General features: G+C 48.6%; 2 protein-coding genes across 9 annotated transcripts in view; one reads left to right on the top strand and one right to left on the bottom strand.

The window, feature by feature from the left end:
* Positions 1–1914, top strand: part of ALDH3A2 (aldehyde dehydrogenase 3 family member A2) — a 35213-nt gene extending 33299 nt beyond the window's left edge. For all 7 annotated transcript variants that reach the window (XM_083479967.1, XM_083479964.1, XM_083479963.1 and 4 more), the window contains one exon: positions 120–1914. In XM_083479967.1, coding sequence (XP_083336093.1) covers positions 120–134 — 15 coding nt within the window. In that variant the 3' untranslated portion in view covers positions 135–1914. The remainder of the gene's footprint in view (positions 1–119) is intronic.
* Positions 1906–25980, bottom strand: LOC310695453 (multidrug and toxin extrusion protein 1-like). Of its 2 annotated transcripts, XM_083479929.1 has the most exons (17): positions 25118–25980; positions 24166–24267; positions 22676–22744; positions 20938–21086; positions 19449–19491; positions 17829–17873; positions 16818–16915; positions 15184–15281; positions 14600–14713; positions 12951–13018; positions 10013–10121; positions 9453–9528; positions 8106–8175; positions 5946–6078; positions 5625–5719; positions 4091–4178; positions 1906–2674 (listed from the first exon to the last, which is right to left on the bottom strand). In XM_083479929.1, exons 1-17 carry the CDS (start codon positions 25277–25279, stop codon positions 2451–2453), a joined length of 1743 nt encoding a protein of 580 aa, XP_083336055.1. In that variant the 5' UTR covers positions 25280–25980; the 3' UTR covers positions 1906–2450. The 2 variants fall into 2 exon arrangements, with proteins under 2 accessions (XP_083336055.1, XP_083336056.1); XM_083479930.1 differs by lacking the exon at positions 17829–17873 and having other exon boundaries at positions 25118–25964.
* Positions 25981–26390: the final 410 nt, after the last annotated feature.

Here is a 26390-nt window from a genome sequence, read left to right as displayed (position 1 = left end):
TCCATGCATAGCTTCAAATTTCTGGGGTTTTTTCCCTTTAAAAAACCACGCACGAATGAAGGAAAACACACCGTAGATTCAAAGAGCTAATGGCGTTCATTTCTCTCTCTTTCTTCCAGGTCGCGTTTTTCTGAGTCCAGGGTTCACCGACACCATTGACTGAACAAGTCGTGTTATACAAGCTGTTCTCACCGGGTTAAGGGGGCTGGTTGCTAAAGCACACTTCTGTAAGGAATTTTGCCATTTCTTTTTAATCATTAAACACACTAAAAAGTCAGGAGGAGGATCTGAGCGACAGTCTGCGCCCACAGCCTCCCGCTGTAAACGAGGGCGATTTAGGCAGCGAAACCGAAAAGCGCTGTCAATATTCTTGCTGCTGTTCTTGAAGGACTCTTCACACACACAAAATATGTCTGAGGTTTTTTAAAAAGAAAGAAGTGGCCTTGCTCTGTGCCAGATGGGCTGATACATCAGTCCCCGTCTCGCCTCTTTGGCTTAGGTTGTCTTTGAAATAATAATCAATAATCAGAAACGAGGAACGTGAAATGCTCCAAAAGGAGGCTGAAATCAGAATGGGGTTGTGGTTTTGGGAAGGAGTGCAATTGTACAGAAAATAAACAGATGAAAGCCTTCGATAAATGGGGTGCTGGTCCCAAATTAAATAATGAAACAAATTAAATAATAATGGGGAACGGGGTGTATATTCCAGAAGGCCTACATGCCCATATAATGAGGCTAGTCCTCATCCGCCTTTACTCCCCTTCAGAAGGGGAAATTTCCTGGTGAAAATTGGGACCCTTAAACCGCTTCTGTCCCAGAGTTGTCCACGCAGAAACAGTGACGGATTTTTGTGCCTCCTTAGGATTACAGAGAGGGTTAGGGTATTGCCTGGCAGTTGTCCTGCTGCAAAATGAAAGGGCGCTGTGCGAGAGAGCAGGCTGGTTTCCCGCCTGACTCTGTGCCAAATACCTTCTTGTATCTGGTGGAGGTGGAGAACCTCTGGGCCTCTGGATATTGCCGGACCCCCAGCTCCCAGCATCCCTGACCAGGCTGCCTGGGGCTGATCTGGAGCTGGGAGTCCTGCAAAATCCAGACGGGCTGCAGGCCAGCTGCCCAGTCTGATTTGGCTTGCAAAGTGACACGAGCCCCGCAAAGCGGCCTTAGGGTGTTTTTGTGTGACCGATTTCAGGCCGCACTCCTCGACGCCCAGAGGTGGGGAACCTGTGGTCTTCCAGATGTCAACCCCATCCGCCCCTCGCATGATGCCCTTTTCAACAGTCATGGCTCCCCACGCCCAAAAAATAAATAAATTATGGGAGCTGTAGTTGGATAAGGGTGCTGGGACTTGTTAGGAGATTCCAAGTTCCCCTCCCAGAGCAACAGTTCCCAGAGTTCACTACAAAGAGGGAGGAGAAGAGAAAGGGTTTTGTTTTTTAAGAGAGAGGTTTCCGAGATGGGTGTTTTAATACAGCCTCTCCGCAACCTGGCATCTTCCAATATGTTTTTGGACTACAAAATCCATCAGGTTGGCTGAGGCCGATGGGACTTGTAGTCCCAACCCTATGGAAGGCACCAGTGGAGGCTGGTCTGATTCACTACAACTGACTCATCCCATTTCTGTGCTGGAAGGTGGATTAAATTCAACCAGAGCGATCTATAGATTTGTTTCCAACTGACCTTTTCCAAGGATTTCTCTTCCTTTCATTCTTTTCCCTTCAAAATAAACACTTCTTACATAAAGTATTTTAGATGCAGAGAATGAAAGAACTGACGTGAGTTTAGAAGAATTATCAAAATATTTTATATGGGAAGATGGATATATTTCTCTCTCTGTATGTTTAAGAAATGTGGGTGTATCCTTGTAACTTACGCAAGCTGCAAATATAACATGATTAAACTCGAGAGTGGGTTGAAGCTTTTTAATGATTAAGAGTTTTTCCTGATTTGACCTTTGGGCCTTGAGCGCTTTATTGATGTTATCGTTTCATGGTTGCATCCTGCTCAGAGTAGACCCATTGACATTAATGGGCACAGCTGACGGAGGCCCATTCATTTCAGTTTTGGTCAACTCTTGAGCAGAACATAGCGAGAGGCGGCCCTTCCTCTCCACAGCATGGTTTCTGCCCTGCCAGAGGTAGGCAATGGTTGGACTCCAACTCCCATCAGCCCCAGCCAAAATGGCCCCCAACTGCAAGGGATGATGGGAGTGTAGCACAGTGACATCTGGCAGGCAGCAGTGTGGCTATCCCTCTCTGAGCCAGACCTGGGTTTCTTGCGCCACCAAGTCCTGGGTTCAAGTCCGGCCTGCACTCGCTGATGACATCAAAACACAGCCCTGCGCCCAGCTATTCTAGGGTCCAGTTTCTTGCTTCTAAGTCAAACAGGACCCCTTCCCTCTGTCTCCTTCCTGGACCAACCAAAATGGGGTGTGTGTGCGCGTGAATATATCCCTAATCTTTAACGGTGAAGAACCGAATCATGACGCCAATGGCCAGGATGATGACGGCAGCTGCAACGGCCAGTCCCCTCTGGATGATCAGTTGCCTTGTAGTCAGGACTTTTCCCACAGTGGAGAGGCCTGTCACCGTCTCATCCTGCAGCTGGAGCTGGTAAGTTGGCCCGTCGGTCTTGGAGAAACTAAGGAGGACGGCTCCGTTGTGAGCGTCCGTCTGGCCTGCAGCAGGCGGAGAGGGAGAGAGACACAACTGTCAGCTTGGCATCTGGTTAGCTGCTGTGAGAACAGAACGCTGGAGGTCTCTGCCATCCATTTTCCTCACTCTGCCCTCGCTTGGACTTCGCTCGCTGTCAAGGGGGGCAGCATGCGGTCAAATATCCTACCTTTCCTTCATGGCGGCATACAAGGTTCCAGCCACGATTCACCTTCAGAAACCATTTCTGCGTATGGTTTCTGAAGCGTTGCGCCTCAGTCGCTAGAGCGTGAGACTTCAGTCTCAGGGTTCGAGCCCCACGTTGGACAAAACAACCGGCCACACTGAGTCCAGTGCCAGATTTACGTATAAGCTAAACAGGCTATAGCTTAGGACCCCACTCTCTTGGGGGCCCCAAAAAAATGTAAAGGAAAAAAAACCTGGATGTTCGTTTCCAAAATATAAGATAAAAAACAAATAAAATAAAACCTACATACAGCAACAGTGCTTTGTGTTGTGTAAGCTCCTATGATATAAATAATGGGCTCCGCCTGCTAGCGGAGTGCAAATGGCCTTAGATACCTGTTAGGTCCATAAATTACCATATAGCATATATTCAACACTACAAGTGACTACAAGGCACTGTAGGAAAAGTCCTGACTACAAGGCAGGTGAATAAGGGACGCAGTTGGCGCTGTGGGTTAAACCACAGAGCCTAGGACTTGCTGATCAGAAGGTCAGCGGTTCGAATCCCTGCGACGGGGTGAGCTCCCGTTGCTCGGTCCCTGCTCCTGCCAACCTAGCAGTTCAAAAGCACATCAAAGTGCAAGTAGATAAATAGGTACCACTCCGGCAGAAAGGTAAACGGCGTTTCCGTGTGCTGCTCTGGTTCGCCAGAAGCGGCTTAGTCATGCTGGCCACATGACCTGGAAGCTGTACGCCGGCTCCCTTGGCCAATAAAGCGAGATGAGCGCCGCAACCCCAGAGTCGGTCACGACTGGACTTAATGGTCAGGGGTTCCTTCACCTTTACCTTATATATTCAACAACAAAAACAGCAGCGATTTGTTGTTAACAAAGGACAACTGGATATATAAAGGGCCCCATTACCTTCAGTAGCTTAGGGCCTCATCTAACCTAATCCAGCCCTGGCACTGACTCCTTTGTGCCACAGCGCAGCGGGTGGCTAAAATAAGTTTGTGGGGGCAGGGGGACATGACTTTCCCCATGTTTTATAAACCAACTAAGTCAGCAGCCCAACGGCATAGCCCCCTATCTTTGGGGTTGGTGTTAATTCGACGCTACCCTTGGGCTTTGAAGGAGGGCTGCCGGTTCCCCTGTTTCTATGCCTTGCAGTCGAAAAGCGGCCACACTTCTGATGGCGACCGACGCTGGACCTCCTCTGAGGATCAAACAAGCAAAAAACAAATCCATGTTCCATACCGGAAGAAGGAGCCATCTTGGTTGGGACGGGAGCCGAGTTCACACCCTCCGGGGGCAGCCTCTGGGTCAATCCTGCACGGTGCTGAGCCTGGAGGGAGGATCCAGACAGTTTGTTAAGGAAGCACTTTGTGCGGCCAGGGATCTGGGGTTTTTTTGTTAAGGTTTCTGGTTTTTTTAAGGTTTCTCGGACCTCTTTGCAGCGAGACGGGTTGCAGCTCAGTGCGTGGAGCCCCTGCTTGGCATGCAGAATGTGCCAGGTTCAGTCCCTGGCAGCATCTCCAGGTTGGGCTGTGGGCGGTGGGACTCCCTGCCACAAACTCTGGAGAGCAGCTGCCAGCCAGTGTCCATAATACTGAGCTGGATGGACCAGGGGGCTGGATCAAGGTAAGGCAGCTTCTATGTTCGGCGCTTGCAATAATTTTCCAGTTTTACACTGGAATGGCTCACAAGATAAAAACAGGATAAAGAAACAATAGAAAATTAACTCTCCTTGGCCATCTTATTGTTTCCTACTCCAACATATCTCCTGCTGTCTAGGTGGGCCTCATATGGCCCCTGACATCATTTTATGCGGCCCCCAACGCCGCCCCGTTCTTCCTACACATTTGTTCCTTTTTCACCTGGTGGTTCTGATCTGAGTGGCTTCAAAAGAGCATTTGACGAATCCACAGAGGTGTCCGTCGGCAGCTACGAGCCAAGGTGGCCACGGATCGTGGAATCGTGAGAATTGAAGAGTTGGGAGGGGACCTGGGGGTCATCTAGTCCAACCGCCCCCCCCCCCCGCAGTGCAGGAAACTTTCGCCCAACGTGGGGTCGTGAGTGGGGAGAGCTTCGCTGCTGTGCTTGGGCCCTGCTTGTGGGCTGACTAGGCTAGATGGGCTCCCTTTGCCCCAATCCAGCTGGGAAATTACTACAGGGGAAATGGAAGCAGAGTGGTCTTCGCTCCAGATCAGTTAATCCGTAACACTTTTGCCTGTGGCGCCGCTCACTGCCAACACACGGCCCCCGACACAGTGAATGTGGCCCCCAAAGAAAAGAAAAACACCCGACCCTTTAAGCAAATCTGTATTGGCTCCCAGTATGTTTCCAAGCACAATACAAAGTGTTGGTGCTGACCTTTAAAGCCCTAAACGGCCTCGGTCCTGTATACCTGAAGGAGCGTCTCCACCTCCATCGTTCTGCCCGGGCACTGAGATCCAGCTCCAAGGGCCTTCTGGCGGTTCCCTCCCTGCGAGGAGTGAGGTTACAGGGAACCAGACAGAGGGCCTTCTCGGTAGTGGCGCCCGCCCTGTGGAACACCCTCCCACCAGATGTCAAGGAAATAAGTAGCTATCTTTAAAAGACATGTGAAGGCAGCCCTGTTTAGGGAAGTTTTTAATATTTGATGCTGTATTGTTTTTAACACTCGATTGGGAGCCGCCCAGAGTGGCTGGGGAAACTCAGCAAGATGGACAGGGTATAGGTATAAATAATAAATTATTATTATTATTATTATTATTATTATTATTATTATTATTATTATTAATCTCCCTACCTCCTCAGCCGCCTGCTTCCAGTTCATCCGGCCAATGTAGGTTATAGAGCATATGCAAGGGATAAGGGCGCATATCAACATGCCCAGCCAGAGGCCTGAGGGAAAAGGAGGAGAGAGACCACACAGAAGGGTCAACGGGGGTTATATGTCATGGGCAGAGCGTCTGGCCTGCATGCAGAAGGTCCCAGGTTCGATCCCCGATGGCAACGCCAGGTAGAAGATTAGGAACTCCTTCCTGAAGCGCCAGAAAGCCACAGCCAATCAGTGTGGGCAATACTGGGCCAGATGGACCAATGAGCAAACTTGGTATTAAGGCAGTACCTATGAGTCCCATTTTGGCCACGAAAACCAGCACAATGGCCACGGGCAATCCCACCGCGTAGTACCCAACGGCGTTGAAGATGGCGCCAAGCTTCTGTTTCCCAGTGCCACGCAGGACCCCGCTGGTGGTACACTGCGAAGAGGGGAAGAAGGGGTTACAATATGATTGTGTCTCACATGCGGGTTACCTTCTGGGGTGGTACACACAAAAAGGTGTGGGGTATATCCAGCCTCATAAAAAGGTAAAGGGACCCCTGACCATTAGGTCCAGTCGTGGCCGACTCTGGGGCTGCAGCCCTCTTCTCGCTTTATTGGCCAAGGGAGCCGGCATACAGCTTCCGGGTCATGTGGCCAGCATGACTAAGCCGCTTCTGGCGAACCAGAGCAGCGCACGGAAATGCCGTTTACCTTCCCGCCAGAGTGGTACCTATTTATCTACTTGCACTTTGATGTGCTTTCAAACTGCTAGGTTGGCAGGAGCAGGGACCGAGCAACGGGAGCTCACCCCATCGCGGGGATTCGAACCGCCGACCTTCTGATCGGCAAGTCCTAGGCTCTGTGGTTTAACCCACAGTGCCACCCGCCTCCATCCAGCCTCACAGAACCACTCTAAATGCATGGAGGGGGTTAAGACCATAGAGTAAGCTGTCCTGTCAGGCTTAGCTAGGTTACAACACCCTCCCCTTGGGAGGAAGGGTGACCAAACTCTTTGGTCTTTCCCTTCCACCTGGCCAGCAAGGAGGTCTAAGCTGGCTGCTCCAAGCTTAGACCTCATGGCTTCAGCGAACCATCTTTGTGTTTCCGTACAAATAATTTAGGAACAGTGTAACATTTGGAAACTATACTGCCTGTGTTTTCTTGCTGCTGTATGGAAAAGCACATGAATCTGACTTTGGAAAAGTTTGTAAGTAAAGCATTTTAACTTACCGACCATGTGGTCTCTTTCTATGTGAAGGGAAGTGGGGGGACTTTGGAAGCCTATATTTCCACACTTTGCTGCATGCTTTGTGGTTTTAAATCTATGCTGGGGCTTTCTCACCAAAGTGTACTTGCCCCAAACCCAGATATCTAGGCACCCGGGGAATTCTCCTTTTATTCTACCATCTATATCCATTGTTTCCTTTAACCAAATACAAAATACATATAAAAGCATATAACAAAAACTGTCCCCATGAGAGCACCTCTATCCTTCTGGAGCCAGTGTGCCAAGAAGGCCAAAAAGCAAGGCAGAGAGCTTTAAAACTCTCTTCTCCTGCTCTCTTATTATTCGTGACTTTCCAGAGCCAAGCCCTGATTCATTTCAAAAATTTTACTAAAAAAATTCCTTCCAGTAGCACCTTAAAGACCAACTAAGTTAGTTCTAGGTATGAGCTTTCGTGTGCATGCACACTTCTTCAGATACACACGAAAGCTCATACCTAGAACTAACTTAGTTGGTCTTTAAGGTGCTACTGGAAGGAATTTTTTTATTTTGACTATGGCAGACCAACACGGCTACCTACCTGTAACTGAAAAATTTTACTGTCATTTTAACATTTAAAAACTTGACTTCCTTTCCCCTCTTTCTGCAGTTCCTGAACTTTATATTTAATATTTTCTGCATATCCAAATTAACTTAATTTGTTCATTTATTCATCTAAATATATATTTTTATGAAGCTGCAGGTTATTACAATAATCCTGCCAATGTTCTTATCAGTTTACAAATTGTTTGTAAATATTCAATAAACCATTTCCATTTGTTTATAAAAAAAAGTTTATCTTGATTTCTTATTTTTCCAGTATGTTTCGCCATTTCTGCATATTTCGTAAGTTTTTAGTATCCATTCTTCTTTTGTTGGGACTGGACTAGACCTCTCCTTAAGAAGGCATGAGAACAATGAGTAGGTTGTGCATTGTGCAAAGCATTAAAAAAAACAACAACCCAACCTCAATTCAACTTCCTGATCTGATTTTAGGATGTATTTTAATTGATTGCCTGATTTTATGTTAATGTGTTATACGTTTGATGTTAGCCGCTCTGAGCCCGGTTTTGGCTGGGGAGGGCGGAGTATAAATATAAATTATAAAGTATAAATATAAATTATTATTATTATTATTATTATTAAACAAGATGAGAGACCACCCCCACCCTATTTCCCTTAAAGGCGATTATACTCACGCAAAGGGCTTCAAAAAGGTGGAAAGCGACGTAGACGGGAATGACCTTTGCCACGAGTTCAACTACCTCCCTATTTGCAGAGAGACAGAAAACAAAAAGGGATACCTCAGTAAGTAGAACATGAGACTCTTAATCTCAGGGTAGCGGATTCGAGTCCCACACTGGACAACAGATTCCTGCATTGCATAGGGGGACTTGGTGTAGCGGCTGAAGACGCGGTGCTGGGTGCTGCCGCTGGGCGAGAGCTGCGCGGGGTCGTTGAGCTTGGTGCGCCACTGCAACTTGGCACTCAGCTTGCCGTCGGCACCGCTGCCCGAGGCCGTCAGCTCAGGCTCCGGCTCGGTCTCCGGGTGGTGGTTGGGCGGCCCAGACTGCAGGGCAGCAGCAGGAAGAGGGGGTTTCTGCTAATGCTTACTCCTGAGTAAGCCTGTAGGGGATCACAGTGCAAGGAGGGAGAGGGAGGGAGCGAAGGGGGAAGCACGGTTAGTGCTCCATGAAAGGCCAGGATCCAGAGGAAGGCCGTGCAACAGAGGGGACCACAGAAGAGAAGATACTACTTCTTTATTTTTTAAAAATAACTATTTTTTCCTCTTTAAAAAAACACATTCATTCATTCATTCATTTATATAGAGTGTCCCAAGATTCAATGAAAAAAATCTGGTAACCTCAATTTAATGGAGTCCCAGTTTCCCACTCTTGAACTGCTCAGCTTATCCCAGACAAGAACACACTCCCTCTGCAGGGTGAGGTAAATAACAGCGGCCTTCTTCACAGGGGCGTTGAGATGTCCGGGGTAAAGGAACCTCTTCCACCTCGAGGGCCGCATCCCCTTCCGAGGGCCGCATGCCCTCGGTGTTTTATCTCTTGTTTCATGGGTTCCTAACCTTTTTTTGAGCCAGGAACACCTTTGGAAATCTCACAGAACTGTTGCAAATATACCCATTTCACAGAAGAAAAATTGGCATCGCTCAGAACACGCCAGGCAAGTTGCGTACGCATACCAAGACTGCGACTATTGAAGGTGGAATGGAACTGCTTTAAATATATATTGCGGATGAGGCCTTGAGAGTTGTTAGGAGACCCCTATTCCCCTCATTGGGCTATAATTCCCAGAGTGGTTTAGCATTCAGTCCCTCTTCCCAGGGAACCTGGGGAATTGTAGTTCCGTGAGGGGAATAAGGGGTCTCCTAACCACCCTCAACAAACTACAGTTCCCAGGATTCTTTGGGGGAAGCCATGACTGTTTACAGTGACATCGTAGCACTTTTAAATGCAAGGTGTGGACTTAGCACCACGTTGATGCTAAGTATTATTGTCAGCCTAAAAAACACATGGTTTGTGACTTACTCATCGCTGGTAAATATATAAGCTAGGACGTCCTTTGTGGATGCTGTCAGGGTGCCCATCAGCAGGAAAAAAAACACTGGAGAAGATCAAAGAGAGTTTATAAGTTTAAGTTTTACCCGCTGAAATTAACAGACACCCAAGTTAGTCATACCCACTATTTTGAATGGGTCTACTCTAGGTAGGACTAGCATCAGACACAAGCCCAGAGAGTGCAAATAGAAGAAAGGTGGCAATCACTGTAACTGCTGCTCTCAAAAAGGGTTAATGTTTAGCCCCCATGGTTGGCGCCCAGCTGTCCTGCAATGCCTTGAGGGGAGAAGTTATGGCTTTTGCCTTCTTTGTCCCAAGAAGGGTTAAAACAGGGGTTGGCAACCGTTTGGGGGGCCATTTTGAATGTCGAGAAAGCGATGTGGGAGCCAGTCACAAAATGGCTGCCAAGGGGGAAATGGTATAAGATGAAATAACTGTGTTCCATTCCGGGGGGTTGGACTAGATGACTGCTGCCGGGGTCCCTTCCAACTCTATGAAACGAGAAGAGCTTGCTGTGAAATTCCACGTACCTGTGCACAAAATGGAGACTACAAAGGATTTCCGGGCTTCCTCAAAGTTCCCAGCCCCTAAGGCGTTGCCCACCAGGACGCTAACAGATGCGCTGATCCCAAACGGAATCTGGAAAGGACAGCGTTGCTTTTGACACCTTAACCAAAGCTTTCGGGATCGTAGATTGTGTGTGTATGTTCACTGGAAGCATCTCGCCTTTAAGAAACCACCACCGCCCCGAAAAATCTCAAGCTGACATTCTTCAAAACATACCCATGCATCCTAAATAATATCACGGGTTACTTATGCAATGGGCAGTTTCTGCAACTTTTGCCCCACCCATATACCGTATTTTTCGCTCTATAGGACGCACCCGACCATAGGACGCACCTTGTTTTAGAGGGGGAGAACAAGGGGGGAAAATTCTCCCCCTCTCTGCGCAGCGCCCCTTCAGCGAAGCAGCAGGAAGCGCTGCGTAGAGAGGGGGAGAATTTCCCCCCCCTTGTTCTCCCCCTCTAAAACAAGGTGCCGTTCAAGGTGTGTTCAGTTGCCTTCAGGCGGCTACCTTGGAAGCCTGGAGAGCGAGAGGGGTCGGTGCGTATCAACCCCTCTCGCTCTCCAGGCTTCGGGTTCCTTTTGACCTGCTCTTTGGGGCTGGCGGGGTGAAGCCCACCGCCACCCCAAATAAAAGGTCGTGGGGCAGCGGAAAGGCGCGCAGCCTTCCCGCTGCTCCGCAAGCTTCTTGGGGCTGCAGTGGACGCTCGGGTTCTTCCCCAGCCCCAAAGAGCAAAGAAGCCAAGACAGCGAGCGAGACGTATCCCGCTCGCTGTCTTGGTTTCTGCCATAGCCGAGCGCAACCTCTCCAGCCAGGAGAGGCTGAACGGGGCTATGGCTTCTTTAGCCCCGCGCAACCTCCCCGGCAGGGAGAGGCTGCGCGCAGCTATGGCAATACCCCCACCTCCCGCAAAAGCCCACAGGAGCCGCGTACCCTTTAAGGAGCACGCAGCTCCTGTGGGCTTTTCTATGAGGAGGGAGAAGGGACTGACTGGCTGCCTCAGTCCCTTCTCCCTCCTGAGGAAAAGCCCGCAAGAGCCGCGCGGAGCTTGTGTGCGGCTTTTGGGGGGTTTTCCTGCCTGCCTCCCCCCCTGCATTCGCTCCATAGGACGCACACACATTTCCCCTTCATTTTTGGAGAGGAAAAAGTGCATCCTATAGAGCGAAAAATACGGTATGTATAGAATATATGATATACAGCACAACCCTGATCTCTGAGCAGCAAAAGAATGAAGGTCGGTGGAGATTTCAGGATATATGGTTTGTTTACATGTCTAGACAACCTGGGCATCGGATGCAGGAGCTCACAGCATGAACACCCCAGCAGATTGTGTTATAGCTCTGGGTCCAGCACAGAGCAAGACAAGCCTCTGTCTCTCCTCTTTCCACCATCAGCCGAAACTCTCAAGCACACACACAGTCCCACTCGGCCCATCGTTATTATTATTCTAATTATATATCTATTTATACCCACACGGGGACTCAGGGCAGCTTACAGATAGAAACAAGAACCACTGTGAAGAACCAAGGGGGGGGATCATTAAAAAGTGATTAAACACTGATAGAATTAAAACTATATACATATATAAGGTAAAGGTAAAGATAAAGGTAGCCCTGACCATTAGGTCCAGTCGAAGATGACTCTGGGGTTGCGCGCTTATCTTGCTTTACTGGCCGAGGGAGCCGGCGTTTGTCCACAGACAGCTTCCGGGTCATGCGGCCAGCAGGACTAAGCTGCTTCCGGTGAATCAGAGCAGTGCACAGAAACGCCGTTTACCTTCCCGCTGGAGTGGTACCTATTTATCTACTTGTACTTTGACTTGCTTTCGAACTGCTAGGTTGGTAGGAGCTGGGACAGAGCAACAGGAGCTCACCCCATCGCGGGGATTCGAACTGCTGACCTTCTGATCAGCAAGCCCAAGAGGCTCAGTGGTTTAGACCACAGCGCCATCCACATCCTTATACTATACATATATAAAAGCTATTAAAACAATACAAAGCAATTGCAATACGACATCCATCCTTCCCCAAAGTTTGCTGGAACAAAAAAGTACCGTATTTTTCGCCCTATAGGACGCACTTTTCCCCCTCCAAAAATGAAGATGAAATGTGTGTGCGTCCTATGGGGCGAATGCAGGCTTTCGCTGAAGCCTGGAGAGCCCCAGCGCCAGCCCCACAAGGTCGAGGGACAGAGGGAGGCGGAACGCTGCCATCCCGCTGTCTCCTGATGTGGTTTGGAGGCTGGTGGCGGGGAGACCCCGCCGCCAGCCCCGCAAGCTCCGGGGACAGCTGGGAGGCGCAGCGTGTCTTCCTGCTGTCCCCGGACCTGATCTGAAGGCGGGCGGCGGGGAGAAGAGCGCTTCTCCCTGCCGTCCTCCCCGCAAGCTCCGGGGACAGCTGGGAGGCGCAGCGCGTCTTCCCGCCGTCCCTGTACCTGATCTGAAGGCGGGCGGCAGGGAGAAGAGCGCTTTTCCCTGCTGCCGGCCCCACAAGCGCCTGGGAGAGAAATAAAAAGTTTTTTCTTTATTTCCCCCCAAAAAAACTTGGTGCGTCCTATGGGCCGGTGCGTCCTATGGGGCGAAAAATGCGGTATTCACCTGCCACTGAACCTATTGTTCTCCCTCCTAGGATGACTAGGTGAGATGGGGAAAAGGCTCCTTCATGTTGTCTCTATGGCAACACAGCTCACTCTTTTGAGATGCTGATGAGGGCACTTCGCTGGCCATTATCTTACAAATAAACTCGTCTGACCAGTTCAGCATCCTCTTTTGCTCAGACCTAACCCGCATTGGGGTACAGGATCACAGCGACCCAAGGGGATCGTCCAGACTTGCCCTACCCACCCACCCCAAAATGTAACACTATAATAATGTGTACGTGATGCAGCACAGGAGAAGGTCTTACCATGTAGGCGATTGTGGCCACTTCGTAAATGATGGATTGGCACGACAGCTCTAGGACACCGAGGAGACCTGGGGTGGGGGAAATTGAGGGAGGAGGGAAGGCAGGACGTGGGAATCATTGACAGAGGACTGTGCTGGGCTTTAGACATGTCCACATTCAAAGCACTGAAACATTCAAAACATTGCGGCCCTTAAGGCATCTCTCTCCAGCTCTCAGGATTGTCCCCAAGAATGTGAGCTGCTACTGATACAAACCCCTTTATAACCAGGGAGCAGGGAGTTCAAAAAGTAAAAAGTATTAGCCATAATTTTATTTTCTTGCTCTCCTGTTGTTTGGAAATAGTTTAATGCTGTATACAGGCTGTAAGATATGTGAGGTGATACTTACTGTACTTTTCCGTCTATAACAGTGTTCCCCAACCTTGGGCCTCCAGCTGTTTTTGGACTACAACTCCCATCATCCCTCGCTAGCAAGACCAGTGGTCAAGGATGATGGGAATTGTAGTCCAAAAACAGCTGGAGGCCCAAGGTTGGGGAACACTGGTCTATAAGACCCCCCATATATAAGACCCCCCTAGAGTTGTTGAGTTTTTTTAGGGGGGGTTGCCGAAAATCACTCACCCACACGTGTGAGTGAGCTTCTGTCCCATCGTCGGCAGAAGCTGCCGATCTCCCGCCCAATTGCCGCAGCATCAGCCAATCAACACCACCCATTGACACGGCAACCAATAACACGCACAATAGCCACGAACAGCCGCAGCAGCAACCAATAATCAAACGTCCACCCTATTCACTACCCATGTATAAGACGACCCCCATTTTCTAGCATGATTTCTCAAGAAAAAAACCTAGTCTTATACACAGAAAAGTATGGTATTTGCCAATCTAATACAGTGGACCCTCCGGGTATGAATTAAATTCGTTCCAGGGGTCCGTACTTAACCTGAAAAGTCCATAACTGGAGACGCCACTTCCAGGCTTGCCGCGTTCGCAACCCGAAAGTTACGTATCCAGAGCGGTACGTAACTCGAGGGTCCACTGTAGTTCCATAGCTTTAAATGTTTGTAAGGTTGGTGTCCTTTTTTATTTTTCAGAATCTGTACTTGGTACAGTGGCACCTCAGTTGTCTAACGTAAACCGTTCTCGAAGACCATTCGACTTCCGAAACATTCGACTTCCGAGGCGCTTTCAAAAACAGAAGCGATGCAGGATTTTCGGCGTTCGAAAACCGAAATGTTCGGCTTCCAAGACACTCGAAAACTGAGGTTCCACTGTATGTATTACTTTTTCTGTTAGGAGGTGGCAAGTATTATTTACTATTTGCATGGTAAAATTCATTATATAAAACGTTAGCCAAGTTCTACATTTCACATTTTGAGCAGCAGATTATATAAATAAATACTGTGTGTGTGTGTGTGTGTGTGTGTGTGTGTGTGTGTGTGTGTGGAAAGGAATAAAAAATTAACAGGGCACTGGTTGTTGTCTCTGCCTCAGTTCCTGAGCTGCAGTTGGTGCCTGTGGAATTATGTCACCAGCCTAGCCATGCAGATAGTAGGATCTGGGCATTGTATTGTAATTACCATGCTCCAATGTGATTGGCTTGGTCTTCTGGCCCCACCTACTGCCCATGACACCTCCCCTCCCACTGACCTATCATAAAACTTCCGATTTCGAAGGTCCACCATTCAATGCAGGTCATGAGCATGCTGGGAACAGCTAAGGCCATAAACACGTCCCATTCCTGGAGGCATTCGGTGGACCATCCTTGGATTTGGAGAGTGCAGGGAAGAAAGGGAGAAAAAAACAGGGCAGATTTCAATTCTATTTTCTGATGAGGCAACATTTGTTATGTATGTAAAGCTGGCAAAGTCAGTTAAATAACAGAGTCCCAAGAGAAAAGTCCTGATAACGCTTCACTGAGGAAACTGGACAAAAGCAGCATATAAATTATATAGAGGTTTTGTCTTTTTAAAGCAGGTCTTGTATACAGCAGAGAGACATTCAACCAAACAGAGGGGAGAAAATGCCCTCAAAGCTACACCTCCAATCAGAGCAGGGATCATGCCCCTCCGCATGGTTGCTAAGCAACACCTCCCCCTCCCTCTGAGCTAGCTGCCTTTAACAGAATTAACCCTTGAGTTACAAACTGAATGATCCCTGCTGTGGCACTTCCAACATGAAACTGGGAAAGGAAACTCGGAAGAGACGGGGGCGTTGGGAAACAAGCAGGTTACCTCCCCAGGTTTCAGCGTGAAGCTTTTTCCATTTGATGTACAGGAAGAGAGCAATGGCTTGCGAATATTGTGCGATGGTGTTGGCCCAGGCAGAGCCCCTGGAATGAGGAAAGAGGGGGGATTAACAAATAAGCGAGGGCCACGTTGGAAACATTACATAGTAGAGCGTTGTAAAACGGTTGGCAACGTATGAAGTGGGGGGCTAGAGACTGATTTTTCAGGTCCTTCCTTGGCACCCACAAACCCTCTGAGCCCGCCCACATACTGCTCCCCTGGCCATGAAGTAGGGAAAGGGGGTGACTTTCCCCCCTCATTTGAAAAATGCGTAGAGGTGAGGGAGGAAGTTGAGAGAGTGACGCTCTTTCCCTCTTTCTGCTCTGTGGTGCTTTTCTTTTTTTAATTATTTTTTATTAGAAATTTAAACAAAGCATATTATCTTAAAACATATCATCCTTAATTCCCCCCCCCCCCCCGACTTCCCTCAGTTCCAATCCCTGATTTCTCTATAAGTGCTATTCTCTGCATGTTACAAAGTTGTATAGATCCTTAATTTGTCTAACTGGTTGTTATCAAGAAAAAGTTTGTGACGCTCTGTGGTGCTTTTCAAGGCTCAGGTGAATTCGGCTGGATTTGAGTTAGACCCAAATCTTCTCTTTTGGTGGCGTGTGTGTGTTGATCTGGGGAAGGAGGGAAGAGAAGTAATAGAGCAGAAAGCCTTCCACAGCGTTCACACAGACACCCAAATGTCCCCACATGCCTACAAAGGTTGGCAACCCCCAGAATCAGGCCTTGGGAGGTCACCCCGACTTTCTTTGTGCAGGCAGGAAGCGCCAACCCCATCGCACCGTTTGGGTCCATTCCCGAAAATCACAATAACTGAGGGAATGAACAAAAGCAGAAGACACTTCAATGAAGGACCGAAGATCACAATGGGTCTATTGAAAGTGATATAATTGCCGTGTTTTTCCATGCCCCCATGTATAAGGAAACCCCTCTTTTTTTGAACCCTTAAGAAATCAATATTTTAAACATCAAACTGAACAACTTTGTTGAGCTTTTTTGGAGCGGATTGCCGAAAATTGTTGTGTTGGGGTTTTTTTGGAGGCCGCCCTGCAGCTTTCAACGCTATTGGTGAGTCGTGTTTCTTTTAACCACCCAGGTATAAGACGATCCGCAATTTTTTTACTGGGTTTTTTTTTAGCAAAAAAACTCATCTTATACATGGAAAAATATGGTATACCTCCTTCAAATTTTTAAAAAGCTAACCAGGAAAATTGAAAGGGAAATGCATTTTAAAATGTGGTTAAACGCGGGAAACAGAGACAAGGAGGAAATATTGTTACTTCCACAGACATGATGGAGGCAGGGAGGGAGCAAGTAAGACTGTCCCCCCCCCCAACTGTCTTTTAAAGAGAGGTTCTTTCTGGTTGTAGATCTGGGCTTGCTGCTAAAACAACAACCTTGCAGAGACCTTGATCGTCCAAGAACGTCCCCACCCAAAGCCCTTGACTTGATATAGACAAACAAGGGATTTTGCAACACATTCCTAGCGTTCCACCGACGAAAGAAAGAAAAAGGTGGGCAGGCGGTGCGTTCAAAATGCAGGGTGGTCCTGCCACCCGTTGCTCATTTACCTAACCCCCATGTGAAGCTGGTAGAGGAAGACATAATTTGCAATCAGGTTGACGATGTTTCCAGCAATGCCGCACAGAACCTCAGGCCAGATGATCCTCTGAAACAAGATATTATTTTAGCAACGAGATGAACCAGGTGCTCTGCCACTGAGATACCAACCTTTCAATAATAATAATAATAATAATAATAATAATAATAATAATAATAATATATTATTTATACCCCACCCATCTGGCAGGGTTTCCCCAGCCACTCTGGGCTGTTTCCAACAAAGTATTAAAATACAGTGGTACCTCAGGTTACATACGCTTCAGGTTACAGACTCCACTAACCCAGAAATAGTACCTCGGGTTAAGAACTTTGCTTCGGGATGAGAACAAAAATCACGCAGCAGCGGCGCAGCGGCAGTGGGAGGCCCCATCAGCTAAAGTGGTGCTTCAGGTTAAGAACAGTTTCAGGTTAAGAATGGACCTCTGGAACAAATTAAGTACGTAACCAGAGGTACCACTGTACAGTGGTCTGTTAAACATTAAAAGCTTCCCTAAACAGGGCTGCCTTCAGATGTCTTCTAAAAGCCTGGTAGTTGCTGTTCTCTTTGACATCTGGTGGGAGGGCGTTCCACAGGGCGGGTGCCACCACCGAGAAGGCCCTCTGCCTGGTTCCCTGTAACTTGGCTTCTCGCAGTGAGGGAAGCGCCAGAAGGCCCTCGGAGCTGGACCTCAGTGTCCGGGCAGAACAATGGGGGTGGAGACGCTCCTTCAGATATACTGGACAGAGGCAGTTGGAAAACAGGGACACTTGGGAGGGTCCGGGGGACTGCACCCCTTAAACTGAGTCAGCCTATCTTGCTCAGTATTGCCTGCACTGATTGGCAGCAGTGGCTCCTCAAGGGCTTCAGTCGGGGCGGAGATATTCCCAGGCCTCCCAGGAGATGCTGGGGATTGAAACCTTCTGCCTGCTCAGCTGCCGTTTTTGCCTTTATTTCCCCAACAAGAGAAAGAGCATCTTACCTGATTCTGCAGGTACCTCATCTGGATCTGGTAAATAAACGTCGCCTGTGGAGCAAGGAGGCATGAATACAACCTGTGATCCAAAGCAGGGGTGTGTGTGAGCAAAAGCCACTTCCGACATCCGGAGGAGGTGGGGTTGCAGGCTTCACGCCCCCAACACGAGCGCGGAGGCTGGTTTCCAGCCCCGCGCGATCGGGGGAATCCTCGGGCAGCGTCATCGCACGATCGAGCCAATCGGCTGGCTCGGGGGTGTGGCTTGCCGCATTTAAGGCGAGCGTGGCCCCGGGATCTCCCTCTTTGACCGGCGCAGCTGATCGTGTTTCCCACCCGCCCACTCCTTTTCTTTTTCAGGTTTCCTTCTGACCTTGCTATGGACCTTGGTTGGTGGCCATTAAGGGGCCTGGTAGGAATTTTTTCCTATGGCACCAGCCATTTGGTTTACTGCCTACCTCGTAGCAAATCATCACAACTTCTTTGGTCTTGGTGGTTAGGCATTGGTAGGGGTACAGTGGTGCCCCGCAAGACAAATTCCTCGCAAGATGGAAAACCCGCTAGACGAAAGGGTTTTCCATTTTTGAGCTGCTTCGCAAGACGAATTTCCCTATGGGCTTGCTTCGCAAGACGAAAACGTCTTGCAAGTTTGTTTCCTTTTTCTTAACATCGTTAATACAGTTGCGACTTGACTTCGAGGAGCAACTCATAGAACGCAGTGTACATAGTAGCCTTTTTTTGAGGTTTTTAAAGACTTTGGTGATTTTTGAAGCTTTTCCAAAACTTCTTTTGCAGCCATTTGGTAAGTTAAGCTTTTAAAACTTTTTTGGGGGGTTTTGGATTTTGGGTTGGGGTGTTTGGAATTCAAGGACTTGGTGTTGGGAAGAGGTTTGCAAGAATCTGGAAGCTTGTGTGTTTTTTTCTGCATTTTTATGATTTTCTGTGACCATTGGGCCACTCTGCTGTTTTTTTTAAAAAAAATCTGGATTTGAATTTCTGTGTGCTGGGTGGCTGGGGGAACAGTTGGGGAGGGGTTTGCAAGAATCTGGAAGCTTGTGGGTTTTTTTCTGCATTTTTATGATTTTCTGTGACCATTGGGCCACTCTGCTGTTTTTTAAAAAAAATCCTGGGTTTGAATTTTGAAATGCTCTTTACAGTATGTGTGACTTTATGAAAAAAATCTCGAGGCACACCACCATTACAGCCCCGTGACGTCAGCGCGCAGCGTCACGCCGGGAGGGACGCACGAAAGTGTAAGTTTCAATTTTTTCCCCTCCCCCTTGCTGGGGAACCTCCAAGCTTTGGGGGTGGGGGGGGAGGAGGCAGCAAAGCGAGGCAGGAAGGAGAGCGCGGCTTGGCTGGGTGAGCTTTGGCAGGGGCAGGGAATGAGAGCCGCGAGGCGGGCGCTGCGGACGGAGGCGCTGCCCACCGAGCTCGCAGGCAGCCAGGCAGGCAGACGGCGAGAGCCCCGCGCTGGGCGGCCTCTCCTCGCCGCCGCCGCCCCGCCTCTCGCCGCCCGACTCGCCCGCCTCCCTCCAGGCAACATCTCGCGGCACACCAGGCAACATCTCGCGGCACACTAGTGTGCCGCGGAACAGTGGTTGAAAAACACTGCAATAGGAGACTTACGGGAAGCGCTGGGATGAAGATCATGACGTAAACCTGTGTGAGCCTGGAGCAATGAAACAAAATAGCAAAGAAAACAAAACAAAACAAAAATAGCAATTTATCCTGCAGCTGATACTGTATTTGTTCCCCAAGTTCCATTACCATCCCTGGGGGGGGGGGCATTCCATCGTAACAGCGCAGAAGCTACCCCACCCCGTGCCCAGCCAATGCCTTCCTTTTCTGGCATTGCTGAGAGGCGCATTTTCCTGGGAAACCTTGTCCAGAAAAACTCGTTGTGCCCGGGAGGGCTGAAGTGGTTTAATCCTATTCCAAAACCTCCTGCCCTCTCTCTCTCCAAAAGTAGCAGGCGTCCCACAATCCCTTGTGTTAAGAAGGGAGGGAGAGGTTGCTGGCTTGGGCCCCCCAGAACAGAAAGAGCTGCCGAGGGTGGCCCCAAAATGGCTCTCAAAAGGGCCTGGTCCCAGCTGCCATCTTTCTTACTACCAGTCTAGCAGGTGGCGCGCCCCCCTCTTTAATCTCAGGGCACCTTTAAAGCCCTGCGACACCACTTTAAAGAACCAGGCCTTCCCCCTAAGAACTCTGGGAGCTGTAGTTTCTTATGGGTGCTGGGAGTTGCTAGGAGACACCAGTTTCCTCCTCAGAACTACAGTTCCCAGGGTGGCTTAAACAATCAATCCTTCTTCCCAGGGAACTCTGGGAATTGTAGCTCTGTGAGGGGGAAATGGGGTCTCCTAGTAGCTCTTAATGTACTACAGCTCCCATGATCCTTTGGGGGAGGCTCACCGGTCACCATCGCTGTATAGCTTCAAGCACCGGTCAAAAACATTCCTTTTTTAACCAGACCTTTGCCTTTTAATGATCTAGGGTAGAGTTTCCCTAAACTTGGGTCTCCGGTTGTTTTTGGACTACAATTCCCATCATCCCTGACCACTGGTCCTTCTAGCTAGGGATGATGGGAGTTGTAGTCCCAAAACAGCTGGAGGGCCAAGTTTGGCCATGCCTGATCTAGGGCCTTTCAGAGTGGGTGGCATGTTTTAAAGTATTTCTTTTTCTTCCTGGTTTCAACTTGTGGATGTGCTTGTTCGTTTCTGTAAGTCGCTTTGAGTTGCCTGTAGCAAGATAAATTAGAAGTGAATTTAATAACAACCACCACCACTATTTAAAGTGGTATCGTGGTGCTTTGAACGTATGGTGCAATTGTGGCTTCAGTTTCGCCCTTGTATAACTCAGCATAGAGCAAGATGATGGCAAAGCAAGAATTAGCTGGCTCTGCCTTTCATTGACTCTGCCTCTTCCCATCATTGGTTTTGGCGCCACCTGCTGTTCGGCTCCCTGCCTTCCGCCCTACCAGCCCCAGTGGGCACCAGCCACCTTTGGAAATATGGGGTATTGTGTATGGACATGGGAAAGGGGGGACTCGCATGTACGATGATCAGCCTCAAGTCCAATAAACTGCTGGGTGGACTCCTTCCCTTTTCTTTCTCCCCACCTGGAGACATCTGGGTCCTGTCGGATGAGTAAAAGGAGCTGCTCTGTGTTGACGAAGACGGCCCAGCAGGGGAAGCAGCAGAGAAGCAGAATGAGGATCCCCCGTTGCAGGATCGTGCCCACCCTCTTCATATTCTTCCCTCCATACGTCTGGGGAGGGGCGTGTGGGTGGAGGTTAAAAAAAAAAAAAGCATCATTGAAACTCTCCAGCCTTTGGACACAAAGGTAACTCACAATATTTCACTGTTTTATTCACAATATTTAACTGCTCTGGGATGTTCTGGAAAGAGAAGGCATTGTTTCTCTAGGTGAGGAGAGGAGGGGAGCCTGTGGCCCTCCAGATATTACTAGATTCTGACTCACATCAATAGATATAAAAGGATAATTCCCTGGATGCCAAGATCCAGTTTTGGGGCAAGTACTCTTAAAGCATTGAAATAAAGGCTGTTCGACCTTTAACATATGCCTTTGTGATTTTCAATTTTTCCCCTAGCATTGAAAAAGACCACAGGTTTGGTAACTTTAAAATGTTTTACTTACAAACTCTCCAAAGGTTAAATTCATGTGCTTTTACATACAGCATTCAGAGGGAAAATGCACAGGCAGTAAAACTTGGCTTTGTTACAGTGTTGAAAGTTCCTAAATTATCGGTATAGAAACTCAAGAATGGCTGTGAGAGCTATGCAGCTAAGCTATTGCTGCAGCGTAGCCTCTTCACATGCTGAGCTTCTGAGCTAGACTGGGGAGGGAGCAAAGGCTTGATTACCTAGTTCCTCCTAAGGTGAAGGGGAGCAACCTAGTTAAGCCTAGCAAGACAGCTCACTCTATGGTCTTAACCCCTTCACGCATTGATTAGATTTAAGCATGTGGGTTATATGAGGCTGGTTATCCCAGAGTCAGTCCCAGCAAGGCCAACAGTCAGGGGGATTATGGGAGTTGTAGTCCAACAACTTCTGAAGGGCTACAGTTTCTTATAGCATTTTGCAAGCTTACAAATCATCTACAGAGTCTGGATTATAAGGAACTGTTATGTACTGAGTTGAGCAGGATCCAGAATGCAGCAGTCTGATTGGTCCTAGAACAATAGGATTCAGAATGCAGCAGTCTGATTGGTCCGAGAACAATAGGATTCAGAATGCAGCAGTCTGATTGGTCCTAGAACAATAGGATCCAGAATGCAGCAGTCTGATTGGTCCTAGAACAATAGGATCCAAAATGCAGCAGTCTGATTGGTCCTAGACCAATAGGATTCAGAATGCAGCAGTCTGATTGGTCCTAGAACAATGCAGCAGTATGATTGGTCTGCAGGAGCCACCCAATCCAGCTCCAGATGGAAGTGAATCCACAACCTGATTGGCCTACTGGAGAATTCCGGAATTAGCCAATCACATACAGCCCATTGTGTAAATAATGTATATAAAGCAGATACTTTGAGGGGACATTCATTCCTCCTCACCACTATGAGCTGAATAAAGAGCATGAAATCCACTCTTGACTCTGAGTATATTGCAGAAACAAATTTTACTTAGGTGTTTGCGGCTACTAAACTACACACAAAACTGAAACTAGTCCCATCTTCAGAGCGTCCTTTGCCTGCTGGTCTTACCCAGCTCTGATTCCCTCCCAGCAACCAGACTTTCAAAATGTTCAAGCTAGACACACCTTGACGCTGGCCTTGTCTCAGACTACGTTTCATACACCAGAATTCGAACACGCAGCGGCAGCCAGCCATTACTCACCTGTGATATTAACGTATCGCAAGCTGAAGACAACCCAAATCCAACAGAGATGCCTGTTACATTTATAACCTAGGGACCACCAGAGAGGGAGAAATTAACGGACAGACAAATCAAGGGGATATAATGTTGAATGCTGGAAAGAATGGCACAGTCGTATGGTCTGGAGTCTTCACTGTGAGAAGCCAAGTTACAGGGAGCCAGGCAGAGGGCCTTCTCGGTAGTGGCACCCGCCCTGTGGAAAGCCCTCCCACCAGATGACAAAGAGAAGAACAACTACCAGACTTTTAGAAGACATCTGAAGGCAGCCCTGTTTAGGGAAGCTTTTAATGTTTAATAGATTATTGTATTTTAGTGTTCTGTTGGAAGCCGCTCAGAGTGGCTCGGGAAACCCAGCCAGATGGGCGGGGTATAAATAATAAATTTTATTATTATTATCCAAGTGGATGGCCATCACTACTGCCTCGTGTGTTCCGTAGTTTAACTGTGGGCTGCGTGACAAAGTCCTTCCTTTCATCTCTCCTGAATCTTCACACATTCAGCATCATTGCATGTGCACAACTTCCAGCGTAATGAGAGAGAAAAACTTTTCTCTGTGCCACGAATAATTCTACACACTTCTACCCTGTTCTCCTCTCGCTCGCCTTTTCTCTAAACTGGTGAGTCCCAAAGGCTGCAGCCTTTCCTCACAGGGAAGACACAACCACCCCTTAAACTTTTCGGCTGCCAAACTCTTCTCGGGGTTTTTCATGCTTCTTACAGCTGAGCCACCTGTTTTCTAAACCGAAAAACTCCAAATAAAATAGGAACATGGGAAGCTGCCCTATGCTGAATCAGACCATTCGCCTGGCTTGCTTGTCTACACTGACCGGCAGCAGCTCTGCAGGGCTTCAGGCAGGGGGCGTTTCCCAGACACACCTGGGCTCTGAATCTGGGACCTTCTGCACTCAAACCAGACATTCTACCACTGAGCTAGAACTCATCCTATAAGAATGAGACAGAATTCCTCGTCATTCTAATGCAAACTAATGGATGGTTTAAACAGGAGCATAGGAAACTACCCTATACTGAGTCAGGCCATCGATTGATGCCCATCGAGCTCAATATTGTCAACACTGACTCACAGCAGCTGTCCAGGAGATGCTGGAGATTGAACCCGGGTCCTTCTGCATGCAGAGCAGGTGCTCTACTATTGAGCTACAGCCCTTTCCCAAATTCAAGGCATGCTTTACTAATCCAGCCAAAGTGTGTGAAAGGCCAGCAATGACCCTCTCTAGAAGGAGTCTTCTGCTCCCTTGTCTGGCTCTGAATGAGTCACCGTTCTGGGAACACATCCTGGTTGGACGTTGACTCATTCAGAGATGCAACGAGGACACTCTGCAGAGGTCCAGGGACATTTTAAAACACATACGCACAGACACACATACGCACAGACACACACACACACACACACACACACACACACACACACACACACATTTAAAAACACTCACCGCAATGGCAAGGGTGACAGAAGCCAGCTCAACCTTGCCAAGGTGGCCACAGAATATTGTGCTGACGACATGGATCATAAATACGAGTAACTGGATGAGTGTCTGTTGGGGGAAAAGAATTAAAGGAAATTTGGAGACATATAACCCTAGAAACTGACATATTGTGCTGGGAAGAATTTATGGTGCAGATTGTGAAAAATGGAATGACATTGTTGTGAATTTAGCAGCGATTAAAATCCCACTGCCCACCCTTTAATATGAGCACCTCTAGCTTGGCAGCCAAACAGGCCTACATTTGGAAACCAGAGCAGCGATATAGCTCAGATCTAAGGTCTTGAAATCAGACTTTAGATGGGAGCTATGCAGCAGAGTTCATCTCCATCAACTTAGCTCAGGACTCAGTAAACTTTTTCAGCAGGGGGCCGGTCCACTGTCCCTCAGACCTTGTGGGGGGCCGGACTATATTTTTTTGGGGGGAGAGAACAAATTCCTATGCCCCACAAATAACCCAGAGATGTGTTTTAAATAAAAGCACACATTCTACTCCTGTAAAAACACCAGGCAGGTCCCACAAATAACCCAGAGATGCGTTTTAAATAAAACGGCACATTCTACTCTCGTAAAAACACGCTGATTCCCGGACCATCTGCGGGCCAGATTTAGAAGGCGAATGGGCCGGAATCAGCCCCCGGGCCTTACCATGACTTAGCTCTCAGCAATTTAACCGTGAGCAGCAAGCTCCATAGAATCACAGAACTGTAGAGTTGGAAGGGACCATGAGAGGCTCGAACCCACAACCCCAAGATTAAGAGTCTCACGCTCTACTAACTCAGCTATCCCAGGTTGAACAGAGTGGAGACAAAAGCTGGCAGATACCAACTTCAGAGTGGGAAAGGAAGTCGTCATGCCAGCGCAGAGAACTGGCATATTAACCACGGCTTTGGGGTCTTACCAGCGGCCCTGCCAGCACCAAAATTTTCTTTGTTTCTTGCCAGAAGTTGGAAGGAATAAATCGGCATAATTCCCTACAGCAACTTGGGGCGGAAGCCTGTGGTTCAGCGGCTGAATCCTCGAGGGATGTCTTCTTAGGGATGGACGATGCTCCGAGATCCATAAGCAGAAAGGGACCCTCTCTCCCGGGTGGATTCCTTTTTTAAAAAACAGACACGCCGGATTTGTCTGATCCAAGAGGGCACTTGTCTAACAGCTGCAGAACGGACTTCACTCAGAAGCCGGATACTCGGACCTCCTTGTCCTCATGCCCCCACGATTTTGGGCTAAAGGGTGATGATTAAAGTCTCTCCCGAGCCAATAAAAGATGAAGGAGGGGCAGGCTGTTTGGGCCGGTCTGCCGTGAGCAGAGATCCGCAGGAGGCTGGCTCCGAGGACCTGGGGCATGTCCAAAGTAACCGTCACAAGACCAGGACATTTGAGAAGCTTTCCTCCACGCAAGGGAGAGCCAGCGAAACAGGATACATATATATATAAGACTTTTAATTCTCAGTCAGGCCCCACCGTCCGTCAAGAATAATAGCGCTCCCGGACGGCACTGCCCTCGAGTGCTGGAACTCGGAGCCTAATTCGGAGCAAGTGGCTAGTCCTCATGGCTAAGAAGAATTGGGGCAAGGCTTAGTGAAATGTCAGAAGCAGGGCAGGTCAGCATAGCTGTCAACTTTTCCCTTTTCTTGCGAGGAATCCTATTCGGAATAAGGGAATTTCCCTTAAAAAAAGGGAAACGTTAACACCTATGGGCAGGTGGCAAGGAGGGAGGGAGGACATCCAGCCAAGAGGAGATGAGGACTCTGAGCCCCTCTCTGTATTTAACAAGGCTGGAAGAAAATATATACTGTATTTTTCGCCCTATAGGACGCACTTTTCCCCCTCCAAAAATGAAGGGGAAATGTGTGTGCATCCTATGGGGCGAATGCAGGCTTTCGCTGAAGCCTGGAGAGCGAGAGGGGTTGGTGCGCACCGACCCCTCTCGCTCTCCAGGCTTTGCGGACGTCTCCGCAAGCAGCGGGAGCCAGTGCTGGGCTCCCATGGCTTGCAGAGAGCTGCCTGTTTGGGGGCTGGGGTCGGGGGAAGCTCAGGCCTCTTCCGCCCCAGCCCCGCGCCTGGGGGGGAAATAATTTTTTTCCCTTTATTTCCCCCCCAAAAAAACTAGGTGCGCCTTATGGGACGGTGCGTCCTATAGGGCGAAAAATTCGGTAGATATTTGCCTTTTT

The sequence above is a fragment of the Podarcis liolepis genome (genome assembly GCF_965112155.1).
Source record: "Podarcis liolepis genome assembly, chromosome: 16".
In the NCBI taxonomy this organism is placed as follows: Eukaryota; Metazoa; Chordata; class Lepidosauria; order Squamata; family Lacertidae; genus Podarcis; species Podarcis liolepis.
This window is presented reverse-complemented; position numbering and strand designations above follow the sequence as displayed.

Excerpts from the sequence above, each read along its gene's own strand:
- LOC310695453 (XM_083479929.1), bottom strand. The coding sequence starts at position 25,279 with ATGGATCTCGGAGCATCGTCCATCCCTAAGAAGACATCCCTCGAGGAT. Across the intron at positions 21,087-22,675 it reads GCGATACGTTAATATCACAG|ACGTATGGAGGGAAGAATAT; the intron begins GTGAGTAATGGC and ends GCCCCTCCCCAG. Across the intron at positions 5,720-5,945 it reads GGCCAAAATGGGACTCATAG|GCCTCTGGCTGGGCATGTTG; the intron begins GTACTGCCTTAA and ends CTTTTCCCTCAG.